Source organism: Saccostrea echinata, unplaced genomic scaffold (genome assembly GCF_033153115.1).
Source record: "Saccostrea echinata isolate AGI-Se365-2 ecotype Australia unplaced genomic scaffold, CSIRO_AGI_Sech_v1 ptg000009l, whole genome shotgun sequence".
NCBI lineage: Eukaryota > Metazoa > Mollusca > Bivalvia > Ostreida > Ostreidae > Saccostrea > Saccostrea echinata.
Genome location: NW_026889758.1, coordinates 13,878,309 through 13,898,175, shown reverse-complemented (window position 1 = coordinate 13,898,175; position 19,867 = coordinate 13,878,309). Strand labels below are relative to the sequence as shown.

Sequence of the window (19,867 nt, the reverse complement as noted above, 5' to 3'; positions counted from 1 at the left end):
ATAATTATTATATAGATTTGTAAAGAAAAAAAAGACATAGAAACATGTCGATTTCATTTTCCATCTTAAGAAGTAGTGGAAATGTGAAAAAAAAATTATCAAGAGACAAAAGGGTATCCATTTTCTAACACCTTGGATACTTCTTAATGTGCTGATACTTTATAATAAACTGATACTTTATACCAAAGTTTGTTGATAATTTGTCATTTTATGCTGGTATTTTGTCATCATATGCTGAGACTTATTCATTATATTCTGATACTTTCTCATTATTTGCTGATATTTATTATTTGCCGATACCTTGACATTATATGCTGATACGTCTTTATTTCTGCTGACACTTTAACATTATGAACTGATCCTCTTCATTTTAAGCTGATTCCTTGACATTTTTTGCTGATACTTTCTCATTATTTGCTGATATTTATTATTTTCCGATACTTTGACATTATATACTGATACTTCTTTATTTCCTGCTGATACTTTGACATTATGTGCTGATACTCTTCATTTTAAACTGATCTCTTGATATTATATGCTGATACTTTGCCTCTTTGTGCTAATAATTTATTGCATGATGATATCTTGTCATTTTTTTGCAGATATTTCTAATAATATATTGATACTTTTTCATAATATGCTGATACTTTGTTTTAATATACTGTTATTTTTCATTTTATGTTGATACTTCTTGATTACGTGGTGATACCTGAATACTACGTGCTGATACCTCTATGAAATGCTGATGCTTCTTTATTACTAGTACTAGTATATGTTGATAGTGTGTCGTTAGATGCCAATACTTCTTCATTATATGATGGTAGTTTGATATTATATGGTGAATTTTTGACTTAATTTGTTGATACATTATTTTATGTGGATTTTTTACGTTTACTTTCTCCTTTTATAATGACTCTATATAGGATGATGATTACTTTTTATTTTGATGACATTTCTAATTTTTGCAATAGCAAACTAGAGGAACTGTGAGCAATGAGCTCAAAAAAGGATACCCCCGCCTCCCATATGAGTATATTGGCAGTGTCCATGTTTCGCAATGAAATACCCTAAATATCTCTGAGACCAGAACATAAAATAGGAGGTGCACAGTGACACTATGTAATAAAGATTCCGTGAGCTCACTGCTTATAGTAACTCTAGTTTCTTGAAGATTTTATTCTTTGATTTTATAAATATGATTAAATAAAGTTTTTTCATTATATTTCTTTTTTACTTTTCTTGACAGATTTTATTAGTTATATCAAGATGAAAATTTTACTGTTATAAGAGATTTTTCTAGTTTCTAAAATTAAGTTACTGTTTTGTGTTTTTTTGAACAACTCTTTCTAAATTCTTGAGTTTTTCAAATCATTTTCTTTATTGAATTTACGACTCTTAATCTTTATTGAATTAAAACATCGGCGATTTCAGATAATCCAAGCCAATTGGGTTTAACACCTGTCATCGTTTGATATTGCTAAATTATCTTTAGGCAAAATAACATCAAAAGGACGATAATCTGGCCCTCAATTATTTTAAGGGTTTACTCAAGTGTCAAAACCTTTATCTATTTGTCTCCAAATGTCATTTTTACACATGTCATTCTATAATTGTTATATATACTGTTGAATTTGTTTTGGATGATCAGTCGGAATCGGACAGCCGTCCCGAGTACACCGACCTGTATCAAAATTTGTCAGTTCCATATTAAAAGTTAAAACGCTGGTTGGAGTTTGTCTCTAATCTGTTTAATAAGACTCATAGATAGAAAGGAGCGCAGATCGTGGCTGACAGAATCCGTGAGCGGCATCGTCAGGGAACTCAAAGAGAAGTTCTTTAAGCGAGATATAAGACGTTCATAGTTTCTACATAGTCTTATTTTAGCACAGCCTGAGTGTTGATCGGGCGAGATCTTTTTTTTTTTAGAAAAAAATTGTCATATACAAATTTAAATTGAAAATTCTAAATTTTTGTAGAGGACAGTTAGCTATTCTATGAATTAATGTCTTAATTGTGTCCAAAACAATTGTAATATTTTATCTGAAAAAAATACCAAAAATTCATATAAAACTAGAGATACTCTGAGCAGTGAGCTTACAAAATGATACCCCTGCTCAAATACGTGTATGAGTGTAAGGAAAATGTACATTTTTTGCTATGGGGAAGCCCATCTGTCCGATCAAAATATAATGTAGGAGAACAACGGAACCATGTGATAACTATCGTAATGCGTAACTCCTCCTGTACTACTGAATAAAATTTCATTGAACTTTCAGTGGTATAGGAGGAGTTGTGGATATGAGATGGGTAACCCCCCCCCATAATTTTAGAAAGAATGTAACATTGGAGGTACCCATCTCTTATCCGCAACTCCTCCTATACCACTGAATAAAATTTAATGACACTTTCAAGAATCTTTCTTACATAGTGCCATTGTGCACCTCCTATCTTACTTTTGATCGGACACATATTTCGGGTTTCCCATTGCAAATCATGGACGCTGCCATTCTTTTTATAAAATAAGGTTTACCAATCTCTTATCTGCAACTCCTCCTATACCCCCGAATAAAATTTAATGAATCTTTATTACACAGTACCGTTGTGGACCTCTTATTTTACTTTTTGACTTGACAAATGTTTTAGATTTCCCATAGCAAAACATGGACACTGCTATTCTTCCTGTAATATCAGGGATACCTATCTCATATCCGTAACTCCTCCTATACCAATGAATAAAATTTAATGATACCTTCGCAGAATCATTATTGCATAGTGCCATTGTGCACCTCTTACTTCATGTTTTGATCGGACAGTTATTTGGGCTTTCCCATAGCAAAAATGGACTTAACCGTTATACTCATATGGGAGCAGGGTATCATTTTGTGAGCTCAGTGCTCACGATGTTGCTTAAAATAGAAAGTTGTAAGATAACGTCAACGGCAAGCAAAGCGTGACAAAAATTGGCACACATTAAAAGCGAGATAACTGTAGCTCGTATCCTTCTTGGCATTTGCTACCATCCAGGAAATTTACATATAAGTGAAGTATACCGATACCAAAATAAATAGGGGAAAAAAGCAATGATTCCCTTCTTTACACTACTAAACTTTTGGGCAGGCTGCATCTTTCGATGTATGGGAAGCATCATCCTGGCAATTAATCAAAATATAAGATTCAACAATTACTTTTAAGTCAAATGACAAAGTTGCAAACCTGAAAGTTACGAAGGTCATTGTGAGAATTCTATGGTTTGTTTTTCTCACAGACGGGGGGCGGGGGGAGTGTGAATTCAACTTTTGAAAAACTAGCCTTGGGATAATTTTCCCTAATAAGGAGTTTAGTTACTACGTGTTTGTAAAATCAAATTATGCATTATCGAAGTACAAAAATACATTAATAATGAGGGCAGTAAAATGAACGTTGGCGTTCATGAATGAATTGAATTAAATGAATTGGCGACCGACAAGCATGCATGATATGCCAAGAAATTCACCACGGGTGAAATTTGTCTTTCTCTATCCATGTACTTTTCTCAACTCAAAAAAAGAATGCCTTGCTTTACACCCTAAACTCCATACTTTGCTTCTTGTATTATATATCGAAGCTTGAATAAAATTTTATAAAATTTATAGATTTTAATGTCTGTCAATATATTGTTTGTCAGAATTCGTCTAGTGTAAAAAAATTATATATTTTTTTATAATCGGAACCAGATCAAAGCTGTACTTTGATCTAGCAAACGTTTGCTGCCTGTAGAATTGGAAATAACTTTGTTCGGTGTGTTCGTCGATTTCAATGCACGGGTAAATTCAAATCTGATGAATTCTCTGGCTTTATCAGACATAATGAAAGGTACACTATGTTCTGGGTGGTGAGTGACAGACCAATTAAATGCTAGTATTCAGTCAAAGAGACAGAGTGTGCTAACAGTTTAATAATAAGAAATAGAACTAGTGGTTTAAATCTGACGCTTCTAGTTTACGATTTAAAAAAAAGTGGGTGCCAGTAGTCCAACATGAGGGAAGTTGCTTACTTGTTTTTACTCATTGAGGTAGCATGTACCTGTGTGATAAAGTAGCAGCAGGTAGTGCATGTGAAATCAACACTCTATAGTAGTTTGGATATTGAGACGTATGTTTGTACTTTGTAGGGACTGCTTGTATTGATTTTAATATAACAATCTGTATGTAGATGTATCCGAAAATAACGAGACACCGGCTATTGTTTGTAAAGTCAATATTGTACTGTAGTATTGCTCCATAGGTTGGTTTTAGAAAGAAAAGGTATGTGTACAAAGCATGTTCCTGTAAAAAAAAAATGATGAGATTGGTATTCCATGGCTTACTTCTCTGAAGAAATAATTTCAATACAGCAATTTTATTGGCTGACCTTGGAAAATGTTTTTGAATGTACATTCATTAAAAATTACATACATGTATGAAATTATTGCAGCGTGGACAAATATATTCTGAATTTATATGCTCGATATTTTGAACAAAAAATATTTTCAGAAATCATCCATTTTTTTTTTTTATCTTTACAGCATATATGTTACATTCATATAGATTTTCATTGAAGACATTCTTTAACACTGATTTACATTTTGTTTTATTTAGTATCCTTCCTGGCACTAATGTGCTTTGAAACTTAAAAAATACTATAATTTAGTCTGAATGGATGGACTTGGATTTCAAATGCGAAATTATGTTTAAAATTTGTAATATAGCGGAAGACGTTTCGATGAAAAATGTAATTGATTAGGTCACTTCCCATACAACATTTCCTTTGGAAGTGGGCGTGGTTTCATAAGTTTGGTAAGGCGCGTTTTCTGTTCCTGAGTCAGAGCTGGAAGTCTTCCGGAGGCCGAGGATACCCGAGAACTAGGAGGCCGCTTCTGTAAACGATAAAGGATTTTTTTTAAATTTCTCTTTTAGGTTCAATTATTAGAATAAGTGTTGAACTCATTTTTAGTTATTCAGCATTAAAAATACGACATAATCTGGTGTAATTTTAAAACTGTCCATGAAACAAACATTGAATAAAAATAATGAACTAGTATTAATAACTGTTATAAAGACATATATGGTATACATATAGAGTTATATTCATTAATATATATTACGTACAATACATGTTAAATTAGTTTTTGTAAGTTAATAGCGATATATAGTTATCTCTCTTGATATCCTTAGCATGGGTAGTAAGTTGCTATCAGTTTACGAAATCTAGCATTTTATAGAGCTCAACGTATTACAAAAATGAAAAAATATGAAAACAATTTAGTTTTACACGCCAAGCCCCTGCTTTATTTCCCGTGGAAAAACTTCGCCTTTTTTATGGAATTATGACGTGAAACAATGCCCGATAAAGGAGACCTACACCAGCAAATTTAAAGAATATCAGGAATGTCAGAAATTAATGAACAGAAGTAAGAAATGAAAGTTGGACATAGATACACATCCTCTCCATAGGGGCATGCCTTCCGGATTGTTATATGTAAAATAAATTAATAAAATTTTGAATCTATTTTAAATACTCTTAAAAAGTTATTACAATAAAGTTCCTGGCACTTTCAGACAATAAATACTATATTTAAAATACGTACCATATCTATATGCATAAACTCTACAAAGGACGAAAGCTGCCATCATAGAAAAATTACCCCCACCTACTTAAACACCTATTTCTGGACTTTAAAGCATTATTTCATTGCCATGATTCTATTCTAAACAGTGATAATTTTCCTAAATGTTGATGTGTCTGTCAGTCGTCAACACGCGTTCAATCAACATAAAACATATATTTCTTCCATACGGAGACTCATATTTCCAAATCGACCTGGAAGGAACGGAAGTTTACAAAATCGCAAGGGCAGAAAATCAATATAAAGTGTATAGGAAAAACTCAGAAGGTTATCGAAAGCGAGTGTAACACCCAAAAACTTCCAGCTTCAGGGATAAAAATGTTTTCCGACAAGAAAAGGCAGTTAAAAAAATGGCTTTAGTTTGGTTTTCACAGGCTAAGGCGGCACCAGGGAGGCTCATTTCATTTAATGTATAACTAATTAGTTACATAATATACAGAGCACTTGCTATACAAGCACGCTAGATGTTATACGCGCTATACGTCAACAAACGTTCAGTCAAGAGAAAACGGATATAATTTCTTCGATTCGGGGGCTATCTCTCCAAATCGACCTCGAAGGAACGGAAGTTTACAGGGTTGCATGGTAACGACACAAGGGGCGATAATCGTGGTTTAACATCTAGCGCACTTGCATAGCAAGTGCCCTGTATAAATAGTTTTCGGTAGACACGATTTTAGCAAGAGTTATTTCCCGTTGGTCGCCATATTGGAGGTATACAAGTCCGATTTCCTTCATTATTTAACCAATTAAAACTTGTCATACTGGGCAAATTGGGTTCTTACAAATTTATGTTAACACAAGCTTCCTTTAATTCGTAATTTTGGTATTTTGAAGAGTTTTGCCCTTATATTTCTGCCATACAAGTTTAAAATTGGTTGCTCAAAGAGGAAAATTCGCTAGTTGGACCTCCAATATTATGGCGGCCAACGGGAAATAACTCTTGCTAAATTCAGGCTTATCGAAAATTATCTATATTATGTAACTAATAAGTTATACATTATATGAAATCAGTCTTCCCGGTGCCAGCTTAGCCTGTGAAAACCAAACTATAGCTAATTTTTTAACTGCCTTTTCTAGTCGGTGAACATTTTCCCCCAAAGCTGGAAGTTCTTGGGTGTTACCATTCGCTTTCGATAACCCTCAGAGTTTTCCCTATACATTGATTATCTGCCCTTGCGATTTTGTAAACTTCCGTTCCTTCCAGTTTGATTCAGAGAGATGAGCCTCCGTATCGAAGAAATTATATCTGTTATGTGTTGATTGAACGCGTGTTGACGACTGACAGACACATCGACATATAAAGTCATCACTGTAGGGAATTGAACGATGACAATAAAATAAATCAATGCTTAGAGTCTAGAAATAGGTGCTGAAGTTGGTGGGGGTATTTTTTCCCAAGACGATAGTTTTCCTTCCTTGTAGAGTTTATGTGTATAGATGTACTTTTTTTTAACATGGCAGTTCTTCTCTGAAAGTGTCAGAATCTTTATTGTAACAACTTTTTAAGTGTATTTAAAGTAGATTCAAAATTTTATTAATTCATTTTACCTTTAACAAATCCGGAAGACAAGCCCCTTTGATCGTCTCGCCAGTTGCGTGTCATTTCACTGTTTTAATAGTATGAAATACACGCGCTTGAAAGTTGCACTTCTAGCACAGGAATGTTATTATTGTATCTTGTGATACACTTCGAATTGAGCTGTTTACAGTATTTTTAACATTTCGCCTAAACAATGCACGGATGCATAAATGTTAATATAAGGTTATAGAAGAAAAGCAAGTCCACCGCCATTTTACAGATTATATATGCTGCAGAAAGTTTAGTAAGCAATGCATGCTGCACGACAAACGTTACCGCCACTCGGGAACCGTCAGTGCTTACGGATTCGTCCAGAGACTGTACGAAGGCATAGGAGAATGATTTCTCCCGATTGCCAATGTGGGGTTCCGACTTAGATTGTGTGGGACCCGCAGCAAGCACCTGTTGTTGTGTGATGGCGATTTTCCCTGCCCTGGGGTCCACCATTAGTTGTTGACCGTCCGTAAACATTCGGTTGAAGTTGTTGTCCCTGTTGCTGAGTTCCATACGGTACCTTTGTACCTCCCTTCTTAATTTCTCCACCTCTTCGTTGTAATCCTGAAATATATCAAATGATATTTTTCATTTTGCAAAATAAAAGACAATAGTATAACTTTTTGAGAGGATGTGTGTTATAATGTGTGATAAAAGCTGCTATTTACAAATCAATCTCAAAGTTGTAACATCGCTTAAAAATTTCCTACAAAAATTTGCTTTGAATGTGTCCATTCCGTCAAAGTTCTGGACAAATACGCATTTTTTCGGATTAAGTTATGTATAGTGTTACCTTTACGTTAGTTCTTGTAAATTGAACTTGAACAGAAGCATATTAAACTGTTCAAGCTTCACTATGAAATACATGATGAACGGAAACATATAAATGGAAGCAACATGCTGGACTATTTTTAGTACATCATGCAGTGCAAAAATTGTTTATAAATAAGATGAAAAATAAAAATTGTGTATTACCATTTGTGTGGGTTATTTACGAAGATTGACGTACATTTACATTTCTATTTGTCTTAATGAACAAAACTTTTTTCAGTTGTATATATGTTTACATCCAAATGCAAGTGCTTCGTGTTGCCAAAATATTCAAAAACGTTAAAAAATTGTGATAGTTTTATGTTTCGTGTATCAGCGTCACTATTTGGTCGATAAACGAAGGCAACAATCTCAGACTGAATTTGGAAACAAAATTGTCCATTTGCATCTACTTTGAAAATTAATATAACATTTATTTTGTATGATATATGTCTGCAGTCTGAAGCACGAAACATGAAAACGGTGCCTTTTACCTTAACCATGCGCGATGTGAAACCCTGAAAATATTGAGAACCGTGAAATTAAGCCGCAGTCACGTAATCTTATTTTAACCAATTACATTTACGAATTATCTGCACAGTCTCTGCAGATAAGATTATCACCTCTGCTCAAGACAAGAAACTACATCGAACATTATTCCCACGGACAAAAGAAATAAAAAGAAAAGGAAAGACTGATTGATTGATTGATTGATTAGTGTTTAGCGCCGAGTCGGCAATATTTCAGCCATATTTCGGCGGATAGGAAAGGAAAGAAAGAAAAATATAAAAAGAAAGGAAGGGATTAAAATTTCTAAATCAAATTTTGATCAGTAAGCGCTCTATAAAGGACTATTATAAATGATTTTTTTTCTTCTATTAGAAATGGTCAAGAAGAAGAAATAAGATTTTTATTGTGTTACAATTGTGTTATGAGGGAGGCAGATAAAGAAAAGAAGAGAATGGACATTACAGGAAGATAAATTGCAGATTGTATTACAATAGCAGCTTATATTAACAGGTTGAAATTGACCCTAATCTTGACTATACGGCTGAAAAATACTCATGTCAGTATGCTTGATAAATATAATTCAAAACAATAAAAATGCATAAATCTAGCACCATGCAAGTATGACGACATACCTTAATCGTCATGGTTCCGGTTGGCTGAAATAGACCACGTGACCATCTAAAATGACTATACCCCAACATAGGGAATTATTTTCTCTGTGGAAGTTTTTGAGTTTCCTATGACAGCGTCCATTTGTACGGGCAAGCAACATTAAAATTTGATTTTCTCTTTATTTAATAGATTCTTTTTGAATAAAATCTAATGTCTCCCCAGATCCCTTTCCTCAAGGACTTAGCTATATGTTGTTGACGAATGTCCTTAAACTAGTCTTAAATTATACCTAGTGCAATATTTAACAAGTGACGATTTCAAATGAAGGTAAACATGCATTTATTTCAACTTCTCGTCATCTTTGTCCAGAGAACTGAGCCTTTGATAAATGACCTTAAACTACAGTTATGCCAAACCTTTAGGTCACCAGCAACAACATACTTAAATTTGAATTCATTAAATTGAGAATTTCAAGCATGACCGAACATGGTTCACCTGTGGGAATCAGCAACAACATGCTCAAGTTTGAATTCTCTACAATAAACGGTTCCAAAGTTAGACTGGACACCACTGTCTAATTCCCAATCACTTTGACTTTTGAATAACCTTGACCAAAGGTCATGATTATCATGTTTGAGTTCATTCCAATCTTTTTCTCATGGACAGACAGCTAGACGGAAGGACGGATAGGCAGGCAACCAAGCTAAATCCAAGATGTTTCCCCTCTTTAAGGAGACAGAATTTTATCCTTCTCCTTTAGAAGAAAGAATTTTGTCCTTCTTCTTGAGAAGACAGAATCTTGTCTTAACATTCCTTTAGAAGACAAAATTTTGTCCTTCCTCTCCTTTTGAAGACAGAATTTTGTCCTCCTTATCCTTTAGGAGACAGAATTTTGTCCTCTTTATCTTTTAGGAGACAGAATTTTGTCCTCCTTTTCTTTGAGGAGACAGAATTTTGTCCCCTTGTCCTTTAGGGGACAGAAAGACGAAATTTTGTCCTTATTGAGGGTGCAGAGCACGCTTGTCAGCAAAAATACCAATGGGACTTTACTAAACAAGTAGGGAGAAAATTTAGGAAAAATATGCTTGTCGATAAAATAAAGAGTTTTAGTGATCTTTTACAGTGAATCCTAAAAGTTATTCTTCTTGAAGAGCCCTTTACTCTCCGCTTTTTATAATGTTTTAAATAAAATCAGGTACGTAATGTGCAAAAAACCCGCAATACGTACATATAAAAGAGAACAGTTATGTATTGAATGACAAAACCCCATGACCTTACCGTATACTGCCTCTGGGATGGTAACTGGTGGCTGGCGGCTTGGGCCCTTTGACTAGCGACTACTTCTGAAACTTTTTTGCTGAAGTCTCTTTTCAAGTTTTTCAAATCCGTTTCTAGTTTTTGACTTTTAGATTCAAAATGCATCTTTGATCTGTGAGTTTCCTCTAGTAGTGCTTGAAGTTGCGCCAACTCTCGCTCCAACTTTTCGTTACTCTTCTCCAAGTCTCGGATAATCTCTTTATAATGCTTTTCGTTCTCACTCTGTGTGTGTTCTAGATTAGCTACTTTCTGTCGAAGTCGCTCTAGTTCTTGATTCTTTCTGTGAATTTCTTCATTCTTACTCTGTAGCTGCTCTGCCACACCTTGTCTCAGTTTTTCAATGTCTTTTTGAGCATTTATCAATAAATCTCTCAGATTCTGACTTTCGTTTTTCTCGTCTGCTAATTGCTGTTCCAACGCTTTCACCTTTTCTTTCCACTGCTCTTCTTTTGTCGAGGCTTCTTGTTGGACGGCACTCTTCACTCGCTCACGACCTGCTTTCCTTTCCTTCTCTAAGAGTTTTTCGAGTTCTTTCCGTTTTTCTTCACTTTTTCCAAGCTGTTCCGTGGCGTCCTCTTGAACTAATGATATTTCATATTCATACGCCTCCTTCAATGCCTCGATTTCCACTTCTTTCTCGTGGTTTCGGGTAAACAACATGTGAACCACTTGAGTCAGTTCAGCGACCTTTTTCGACATACGAAAGTCGAACGTCTTTTTTGCCTTTTCCTTTTCAGACGTCATGGTCATTTGCCGATAGAGAAGCTGGGAAGCTGCTTTACTTTCTTTAGCATCCAGATTGACAAATGTTAATAACTGCAGTGAGCTTTCGGAAAAAAGTCTCTTCCGGTAATGAACCTAAGCACTACGAAAATAACGCGTCTCCCCAAGAAATGATCAATTTTTACGGCTGGACACTTCCTGAAAGAAAAGGAAAAAAGAATTATTTTGAAATGCACGAGTAGATTATTAGAATGGTTGACCATGTTTCAGACGCTAATAAATGGAAATTACACATTTTCAAGTGTTTCAAGCAAATTGTACGATAACAATATATGACCAATACCGCATATTGATTTCGGATCAGGAGGCAGTATTGTCTATAAATCACCGACAATGACTTGATCTGAAGTATTGACTGCAGACGACAAGTGCGTGTTTTAAAAGGCAACTTTGGAAAGTGCAGCTTGTATGTTTTAATCTACAATTCTATGCGTACATCGACCCCACTTGAAGGAAGATAGGTCGGCAATCGAAAATGACAACTATTATTCTTGTTTCTGGTGAACAGAAATATGCCCCTTCTTCAAATCAATTATATTTTGTAGAAAACAATAAAAAGAGACGATCAGGATTCATGCAGTAGTTTTCATAAAAATTCAAAAGAATCAATAGCAAGGGCAGATAAGTCAAATCAACAATTTAATCTAATTTGCTCCCAAAACTTTTGGGTAGTATCTGTAGAGAACAAATTTAGTATTGTTACCATCTTGCTCAAAGCACACTATTTTAAGTTTTTGTTCTTTTATTTTTGTTTGTTTGATTTCTTTCAATTTTTAAATCTTTTTACGATTCTGCATGTCTATTATATTCAGCTTGTGATCCTCTCTACTATAGTTGAACACTAGAAATGTAGTCTACATGTAAATTTACTCTTGGTCAAATTAAATCTCTAAATCGACTGATAATCTCATTTTGTTCGTGTCCTAGAGAATTAGCAAGATCTGGAACGTAATTGTTTCCCGGGGGAAAATATAACCACTGTTCTTTTCATAATCCCTTAATTAAAAGGCTAAATTAAGTCTGTAATTTGTAGAACACAGACAAAAGTGTTTCTTGGGAAGTCAATACTAAACCACGTCTTTGATACAGAATGCCTGTTACCACCATCTAGCATATTGCAATTTAAAAGTGAGAATATGGTTAGCCGATTTAAGAATTATTAGATTAACTCCCGGGGGAGTCGAGGAATAAACACACTTGTAATTAAGCATTTAACACTAAATCATAATAGATGAAAATGATTTTGCACGTATTAACACCAAACGGCGTGGCTCACTTATTAAACTATCGAGTAATTACAGTTTCATTTTGATTCGAATCGTAATAGTGTCACACATAATCACTTTTTAATTAAACAGGCGAATTTTTAATTTGACGAATTAGTTATCATGTTGTAAATTTTGTATATTACTCTCACCTAGTATATTCAAAATTTACATGATACCCTACCAGTATTTCTATAAAGTGCAAAATTCAATATCGCAGCCACCAAAGGGAGCAAATAAGCTGCAAGCATAGTTTCGTCCTTCGCAACAATCGTCTTTTTGTCTAACTTAGTTAGCCAGAATTATTGTATAGGAGTTACAGTGACAGTATAGTATGACATTTGGACGAAAACTTAAAATTTATCATCGAGAATCCGCTATGATTTGCTGTCTCGGGGCATTTCTGTGACCAGTCACCGAAAACTTTGATATCAGAGCAAGGATGCAGAGAGGGAACCGATCTCTAAATTCTGTTCATTGGATTTGATTTTTGAATTTCATTTCATTTATTTTCCATATTATGTAGTAAACAAGCGTTAGAAAACTTAAATCCCTCTCCCTAGAAAAGATATTTTATCATGAACAGATAGGCTGTCGTGTTTTCCACTTATTTTTCTTCAAAATAAAAGCTCTTGGTATGGTATTACCATTGTCTTTTATTAATTTTCAATCTAAAGTTGAAAATGATTCCATTAACATCCTTTCGGCTGGCTGAATAAAATCATGTCGATTAAATTCACGTTATCCTCAACAATGGTACACATCTACCCGGCATTTGTCTAAATCAGCTTCCCTCGCTTTATGCTGCATTTCAAGAGGAGGGGTGGCAAATTAAATTATTTATTTTATCTATCAATTTTTTAAAATTGTGGACTCTTTTCTTTGAAAAAATATTCGAAGATATGTGCTGTGTTAAAACACGAAATGTATTAAAAACGCAAAATGTAATAAACCTGGATTATTACATTTTGCTTTATTACACTTTGTGTCGAAATCAGCGCAGCGCTAAATGTAATAAAAAACTATTAGAAATATAACATTTTGCGTTATTACGTTTTGCGTTGATGTCAACGCAGAATATAGCGTATATGTAAATAAATTGATATTTTTTGGATTATTATATTTTTTGTTAGGTTTTGCGTCGATATTAAGCAAAATGCAACAATGCAAAAATATAATAAATAAATGTAATAACACTCTTTTTGGTCAGTTAGGTTGAGAATTTTCACACCAGTGATTATATATTGCTTTTTTATTCGCCGTTTCTTGATCTACAAAATATATGATAAAACAAAATGCAAGTTCCATTTCAAAGGATCAAATATAATGTGCCGATTTCCTGGCTATCAGACATGACAATTTTTATTAATTTATATTTTCGACATGCCCATGTCTTGTGTTTACGCATATTTGAGTAAGTAGTATTTCATTCGCCAATTATATCATTGATTTAATTCCACTTTTTTAAAATCATCTTTGCGTTTAGTGCCGCTAGTATCCAGTGGCCATACATTTCTTATGACAGGAGCTTACAATAAAAAAAATTTACCAGGAAACAAAAAAACTCAAATTCTATGAGACAAAGCTTTATTTATGTATAAACAAAGAACAATAATATAAAGGACATTAAAAGCATTTCATACTACTAACTGACTCATCCACTTCAGCACAATACCTATTCATATTTTAAAAGATTAAAGATACATGTATGTTTAAATCAATTCTATGATGTTTTGCGCTGAACACAATACAAAAATTATCTGGTGTTTTTACATTTCCTCAAAATGTTATAATAAAAAAAGTACATAATTACATTCTGCGTTAATATCGACGCAAATTGTAATAATGCAAAATGTTATAATCCTGTACTGTTATTACATTTTGTGTTATTACATTCTGCGTCGAATTCGACGCAAAATATAATAAAGAGAATGTAATAATCCCAGTTTATTACATTTGGCATTGTAACAATGCTGTACATATTTCAGTCTGGTTTATTTTTCTTTTTTTTTAAGATAACAATAGATGAATTTCATACAAAATTTGTTTTTGTTAATCATTTTGCGCGAAGGCATATATATATATATATATATATATATATATATATATATATATATATATATATATATATTACAATACAATTAGGGATGTCAACGAATAGTCGACTATCAGTCGAATGGACCGACGATCGAATAATGAAACGACATTCGAATATTATCATAATTAAATAAATGCAATAAAAGAGTGATGGTATTCTCATCACAAAATTGAGAAACCGTCTTTCCTAAGAGACAGTCGCTAAGATAATTTTCCTAAAAAAAAAAAAAACGGTTTATTTTCCATGTACGTATAGAAAGTACAGTAATTATAAGTGCTTCACTACTGCCGCGTACTGCGGGATTTATTTATCAGTAACTGCCCGTGTTGTTTTTGTAATTAATTACCCACCAATTTACTAGGTTTTGTTTGTAAAATTATAAATTGGACTTGATCTTATACCATGTACCAATTGTTTTTTGTTATTTTAAGATTGCTCAAGCGCAAGGAAGAACCATAACTGTGATATGTTTTGACACTTCGATAATTACATGTATCAAAACAATTCGCTTACATTTTAAACTGTATAAGGACATTTTGATAGTCTGAGCAAACAATAATCGAATAAGCAGTATCTAACTGTTTAACAATTTATAGGCACTTGACGTGTGGATAATGTGAGATTACCCCCCCCCCCCCCCCTCTCCCCCAATTTATTTCATAAAAATCTTTAAAAAATATCTCCTGGCAATTTTTTTCTTTGCTTATTTAAATAAAAACTGACTGCATGTACAAACTGATTTATGAATTCTACTGACGGGGAAATCATACATTTTGGAAAATTAGGTTTTGAAATTCAAATAATCATGCTATCCACGCGTTACGTTGCATAAATTTTTATGTTACTTCTTAATTAAATAGATTTAAGTAAAAGGGTTTCTGAATTATAAATAAATCATGTACCAGTGAAGTTTCAAATACAATTTTATTTTCAGGAAATGTTCCGAATATATTCGACTATCGTTCGAATAATGCAATCGAACAATCGACTAAGGAAAATAAATATTTTGACATCCCTAAATACAATACAATATTTTATTATGAAGAAATATGAAGAATACCTCTAGTGAATCCCACTGAAGACCTGATCAACAATTTGACATATTTAAATCAAATTTTCTCTCGAGTACATGCGCATTACATATCAAATTTTCAAATCAATTCCGTGAAGAATTAAACAATATGTATTTTACTTTTTTTATTTGTTTAGAAAGCGAAAAATCACCAGCTCATATACCTATTTTAAGGTAACTTTTTAAGTAAAGACAGCAAAGGACAACTTCTTTACGAAATTCCTACATATAGCCAGAGTCACGGAGCGCGAGCAGTTTGACACAATTCAACGATCATTAAATCAATTTCCTCAGTTTGATAAATTGAATTTCGAACCATGTCTTGTAAATAACATTTAGGTGTAATGTTCGCATTGGGTAGGTTTAACAGGTTAACATACTGGATTAGAATTCCTTGGTATTGATTTAAAAATCTGAATATCCAAGTTTTACAACGTGCATGTGCATTCTTTTTAAATAATGAAGAAGTAGGGGATCCAAAATACACAAAGGGTTTATTCTAATCATTCAAAAGATGCAGAACAAATCACATGTTTTCTTTCGTCAGTTTTCTATACACAACAAAGATCTTCATTCAAGTCGTTTTTCAAATGAAATGAAAAAAATGAATCAAGACATATAATTAACATTATCCATGCAAACATGCTGTATAGTTCTGTAGACATAAAAGTACATTGTTTGTTGTTTGTAAAGATTAATTGAGTGACTCCTATCTGTTACTGTGACACTCATCAATCAGTGTCCCTCTCTATCACCCAGATACATGTATCTGTTCCTGATTGATGCACCTGACCCAATTACACAGTAACTAAAGAAAAAAACGTATTAACTGGAATAATTTACATCACGTATATTCTTTGAAAAACCAGTTGGCATGGAAATGAAAATTTCCTCAATGTCAAAAAAACCACACCATATTTAGCGAATTAAAATTTTGTGTAATATCCCTAGCATGCAATGTTACTCGGATTTACCATTTTATTTATTGTTCTTTTGGTCAGGTTTATATAATCAAAGAACCCTCTTTTTTTTAATGTAATACTGTAGATAAGAATTGTTGAGATCATGGCCTTCAGGATCATGAAATGCTTTAAATATACATGCTCCGAGATTCGAATAAAAAGTAACGTCTAAATATCAAAATACTGGGTTCGAACTGGTGTATATTATATTGATAGACAGAGTTAATATTACCGAATTCCTTTTACTTTTATCTTGTTAAATAGATTACAACACACACCTATAAAGATGATTCTATGCGACCAAATTAATGTTGATCCGAAATGCCAGGTATTTTATACGTATAGAGTTTAAAACTTGTTACAACAGATCGATAGAAATGAAACCTATTTAAATAACTTACCGTGATAAGTATTCGGAAAGCTGAATTTTCTATATTTAGTCATTTCTGTTTGCAGTTTTTCCCTCTCATTGTTACCTAACAACACAAAGAATCTGTATCCTGTTTATCATATTTTAGTATTATCCGAATAACAATGGCCGACTCGCGTTTCAAGTTGTCAAATTCCAGTTATCAAAATATTCTGGTGGTGTTGTCCCGAGGATTTCTGTTGAAGATCGATCTAGAGATATCTTATCACACAGGCTAGCCTTTTGATACTGAAATAATGTGGCTTTAAAGTCTACAAGTTGTGTTTTAATAACGTGGAGAGACGAGCGAATCACAGAATTGCACCCGTATACATGACACAATGGGTGAACGACACAACGCATGAATTGCTACGAATAGCCGCTACCGAAAAAGCATTAATGTAAATATGTAGATATATTTAGTGATTTTATTTGTTGTAGGATTGTGTTTTGGGTATTTAAAATCTCATAATCTTAAGCGGTCAATTTGTAGCGTCCCTGGTAACAATGGTGAGGTAATCTTACTATTGTGTCGGTACGGACTTTTCTCCTTTAACACGGACTCGGACCTAGTCACATCTGGAATTAGAAATCAAATAAAATAGGATTAAAGGACTACAGACAGCAATGAAAATGTCAAAAAACAAAAACAAAAAAAAAATGATCGTAATTATTAATCTGCAGAGATGTGTACGTGGTAAAGAGATTTTCTGATAAGTACTGGAGTTTCCTCAAGGTTCGCCTGGGTGGTTAAATCCCCTTACAAAATTTTACTATAGTTAACGACAGTAAACTTTAGTTCATACTTTAATACTTTGAAGAACTATGAAAATTTATATGAAAACTACTCCTTTTAGCTTGTGAGTAAATTATGAGTAGGAGATTTATGTTTGTTACTGTTTTGTTTGTTTGTTGTTTTGCTGATTTCTTTCTTCTTCTTTTTTTTTTGACTGAGTATGAACCTTCACCACCCCTATTGTTTTTTGTTTTCTTCAAATCAGATCGAAGTGAGAGATTGTGAATTCTGAAGATCTTTCAACAGAACCAGCTGTATCGAGTCTGATGAAATAGAATGATCTAGGAAGATCTGTCTACAGAACCTGCAGTATAGAGTGTGATCAACGAGAGAGTGTGTGTGTGTGTGTGAGAGAGAGAGAGGATGTGTGTGTGTGTGTTCTAGGGAGATCTGTCTACAGAATCTGAAGTATAGAGTGTGATCAACGAGAGAGAGAGAGAGAGTGGGTGTGCTTTGGGGAGATCGGTCTACAGAAACTGCAGTATAGAGTGTGATCAACGAGAGAGAGAGAGAAGGTGTGCTTTGGGGAGATCTGCCTTCAGAACTTGCAGTATAGAGTGTGATCAACGAGAGAGAGAGAGTGTGTGTGTGTGTGTGTTCTGGGGAGATCTGTCTACAGAATCTGAAGTATAGAGTGAGATCAACGAGAGAGAGAGAAAAAAAAGAGAGTGTGTGTATATGTGTGTGATCTGGGAAGATTTCTCAACAGAACAAGCTGTTCAGAAACTAATGAAATAAAAAGAGAGAGAGAAAGAGAGAGTGTGTGATCTGGGAAGATCTGTCTACAGAACCTGAAGTATAGAGTGTGATCAACGAGAGAGAGAGAGAGAGAGAGAGAGAGGGTGTGCTTTGGGGAGATCTGCCTTCAGAACTTGCAATAAAGAGTGTGATCAACGAGAGAGAGAGAGAGAGAGTGTGTTCTGGGGAGATTTGTATACAGAATCTGAAGTATAGAATGAGATCAACGAGAGAGAGATAAAAAGAGAGAGTGTGTGTATATGTGTGTGATCTGGGAAGATTTCTCAACAGAACAAGCTATTCAGAAACTAATGAAATAAAAAGAAAGAGAGAAAGAGAGAGTGTGTGATCTGGGGAGATCTGTCTACAGAACCTGAAGTATAGAGTGTGATCTTTCTTTGTAAGGATTTTATGGAGTTTTGGAATCCAGTATAGGTAAGGTAATTCAAATTCCTTTTGATTGTTGAGAATATTAAAAATATTTAAAAGTGACATATGGCTTTGAAGAATCTCATCCTTAGAAAGGAAGCTATGGGTATAAGTTGGATTGCCACTTGCAGAATTAAATCCTAGTTCCTTTTTAATACAATTCAAATAATGAGCCTCACAAACAAAGACAATGTTGTTACCTGGTTTGTCAGCAGTGACTAGTACATACTGATCTTGTAATCTACCTATAAATTCTTTTTGTTTCACTTATGCATTGTCCAAGACAGAAGAATAGATGGTTTTCATATTACCTCAATCGCTTAATGCGCGATTGCAACACCCATCTGATAAATTTAATCCATTCTGACAAGGTGTCAAGGTCTTCTTTTTCATATTTGGCCCATCGTCTGGCGTAATCTTCCACGGAATTCATAATATTTATGAAATTATGACTCCAGTTGAAAGATAGGGGTTCCCTAAACTTTGATCTTCTTATGTGATTTAAGGTCCTCATTATTAACTTTATTTGCATCACCAGTAATGACGTGTCCAGCAGGACTATAGTTTATAGTTGTAGGGTGAAGAAGAACCTGAAAACGTTGGAGGATTATGTTTCAGATGATCAGTTCCGATATCTACGCACTGTAGAGGTTTTTTTCTATAATTAAAAAGTTTGGAAGCAAATGTATATTTGTTAGGAAAAAAAGGTGTGGCCTTCAACTTGAAATATGGTGGAATACAAGACTGGGCCTTTTTGTGATTACGAATATTACTTATTTTAATTGCGTCAATTCCTTTGTTGGTATATTGAATTTCAAGGAACAAAGGAATTGTTTGAGGAGTATT

General features: G+C 33.8%; 2 protein-coding genes across 5 annotated transcripts in view; one reads left to right on the top strand and one right to left on the bottom strand.

The window, feature by feature from the left end:
- LOC133181828 (vesicle transport through interaction with t-SNAREs homolog 1B-like) overlaps positions 1-12,427 on the top strand; it is a 206,400-nt gene extending 193,973 nt beyond the window's left edge. Inside the window, exon 8 of the mRNA XM_061316455.1 lies at positions 12,418-12,427. Within this exon, the coding sequence (XP_061172439.1) occupies positions 12,418-12,420 (3 nt within the window). The 3' untranslated portion in view covers positions 12,421-12,427. The remainder of the gene's footprint in view (positions 1-12,417) is intronic.
- Positions 4,401-17,435, bottom strand: LOC133181826 (protein FAM184A-like). 4 transcript variants are annotated; one of them, XM_061316448.1, is made up of 5 exons: positions 17,051-17,435; positions 10,431-11,390; positions 9,173-9,196; positions 7,503-7,784; positions 4,401-4,894 (listed from the first exon to the last, which is right to left on the bottom strand). In XM_061316448.1, the coding sequence occupies exons 2-5, from the start codon at positions 11,217-11,219 to the stop codon at positions 4,763-4,765; spliced, it is 1,227 nt and encodes a 408-aa protein (XP_061172432.1). In that variant the 5' UTR covers positions 11,220-11,390; positions 17,051-17,435; the 3' UTR covers positions 4,401-4,762. The 4 variants fall into 4 exon arrangements, with proteins under 4 accessions (XP_061172432.1, XP_061172434.1, XP_061172435.1 ...); XM_061316450.1 differs by having other exon boundaries at positions 7,530-7,784; XM_061316451.1 differs by having other exon boundaries at positions 7,629-7,784.
- Between the last annotated feature and the right edge of the window lie 2,432 nt (positions 17,436-19,867).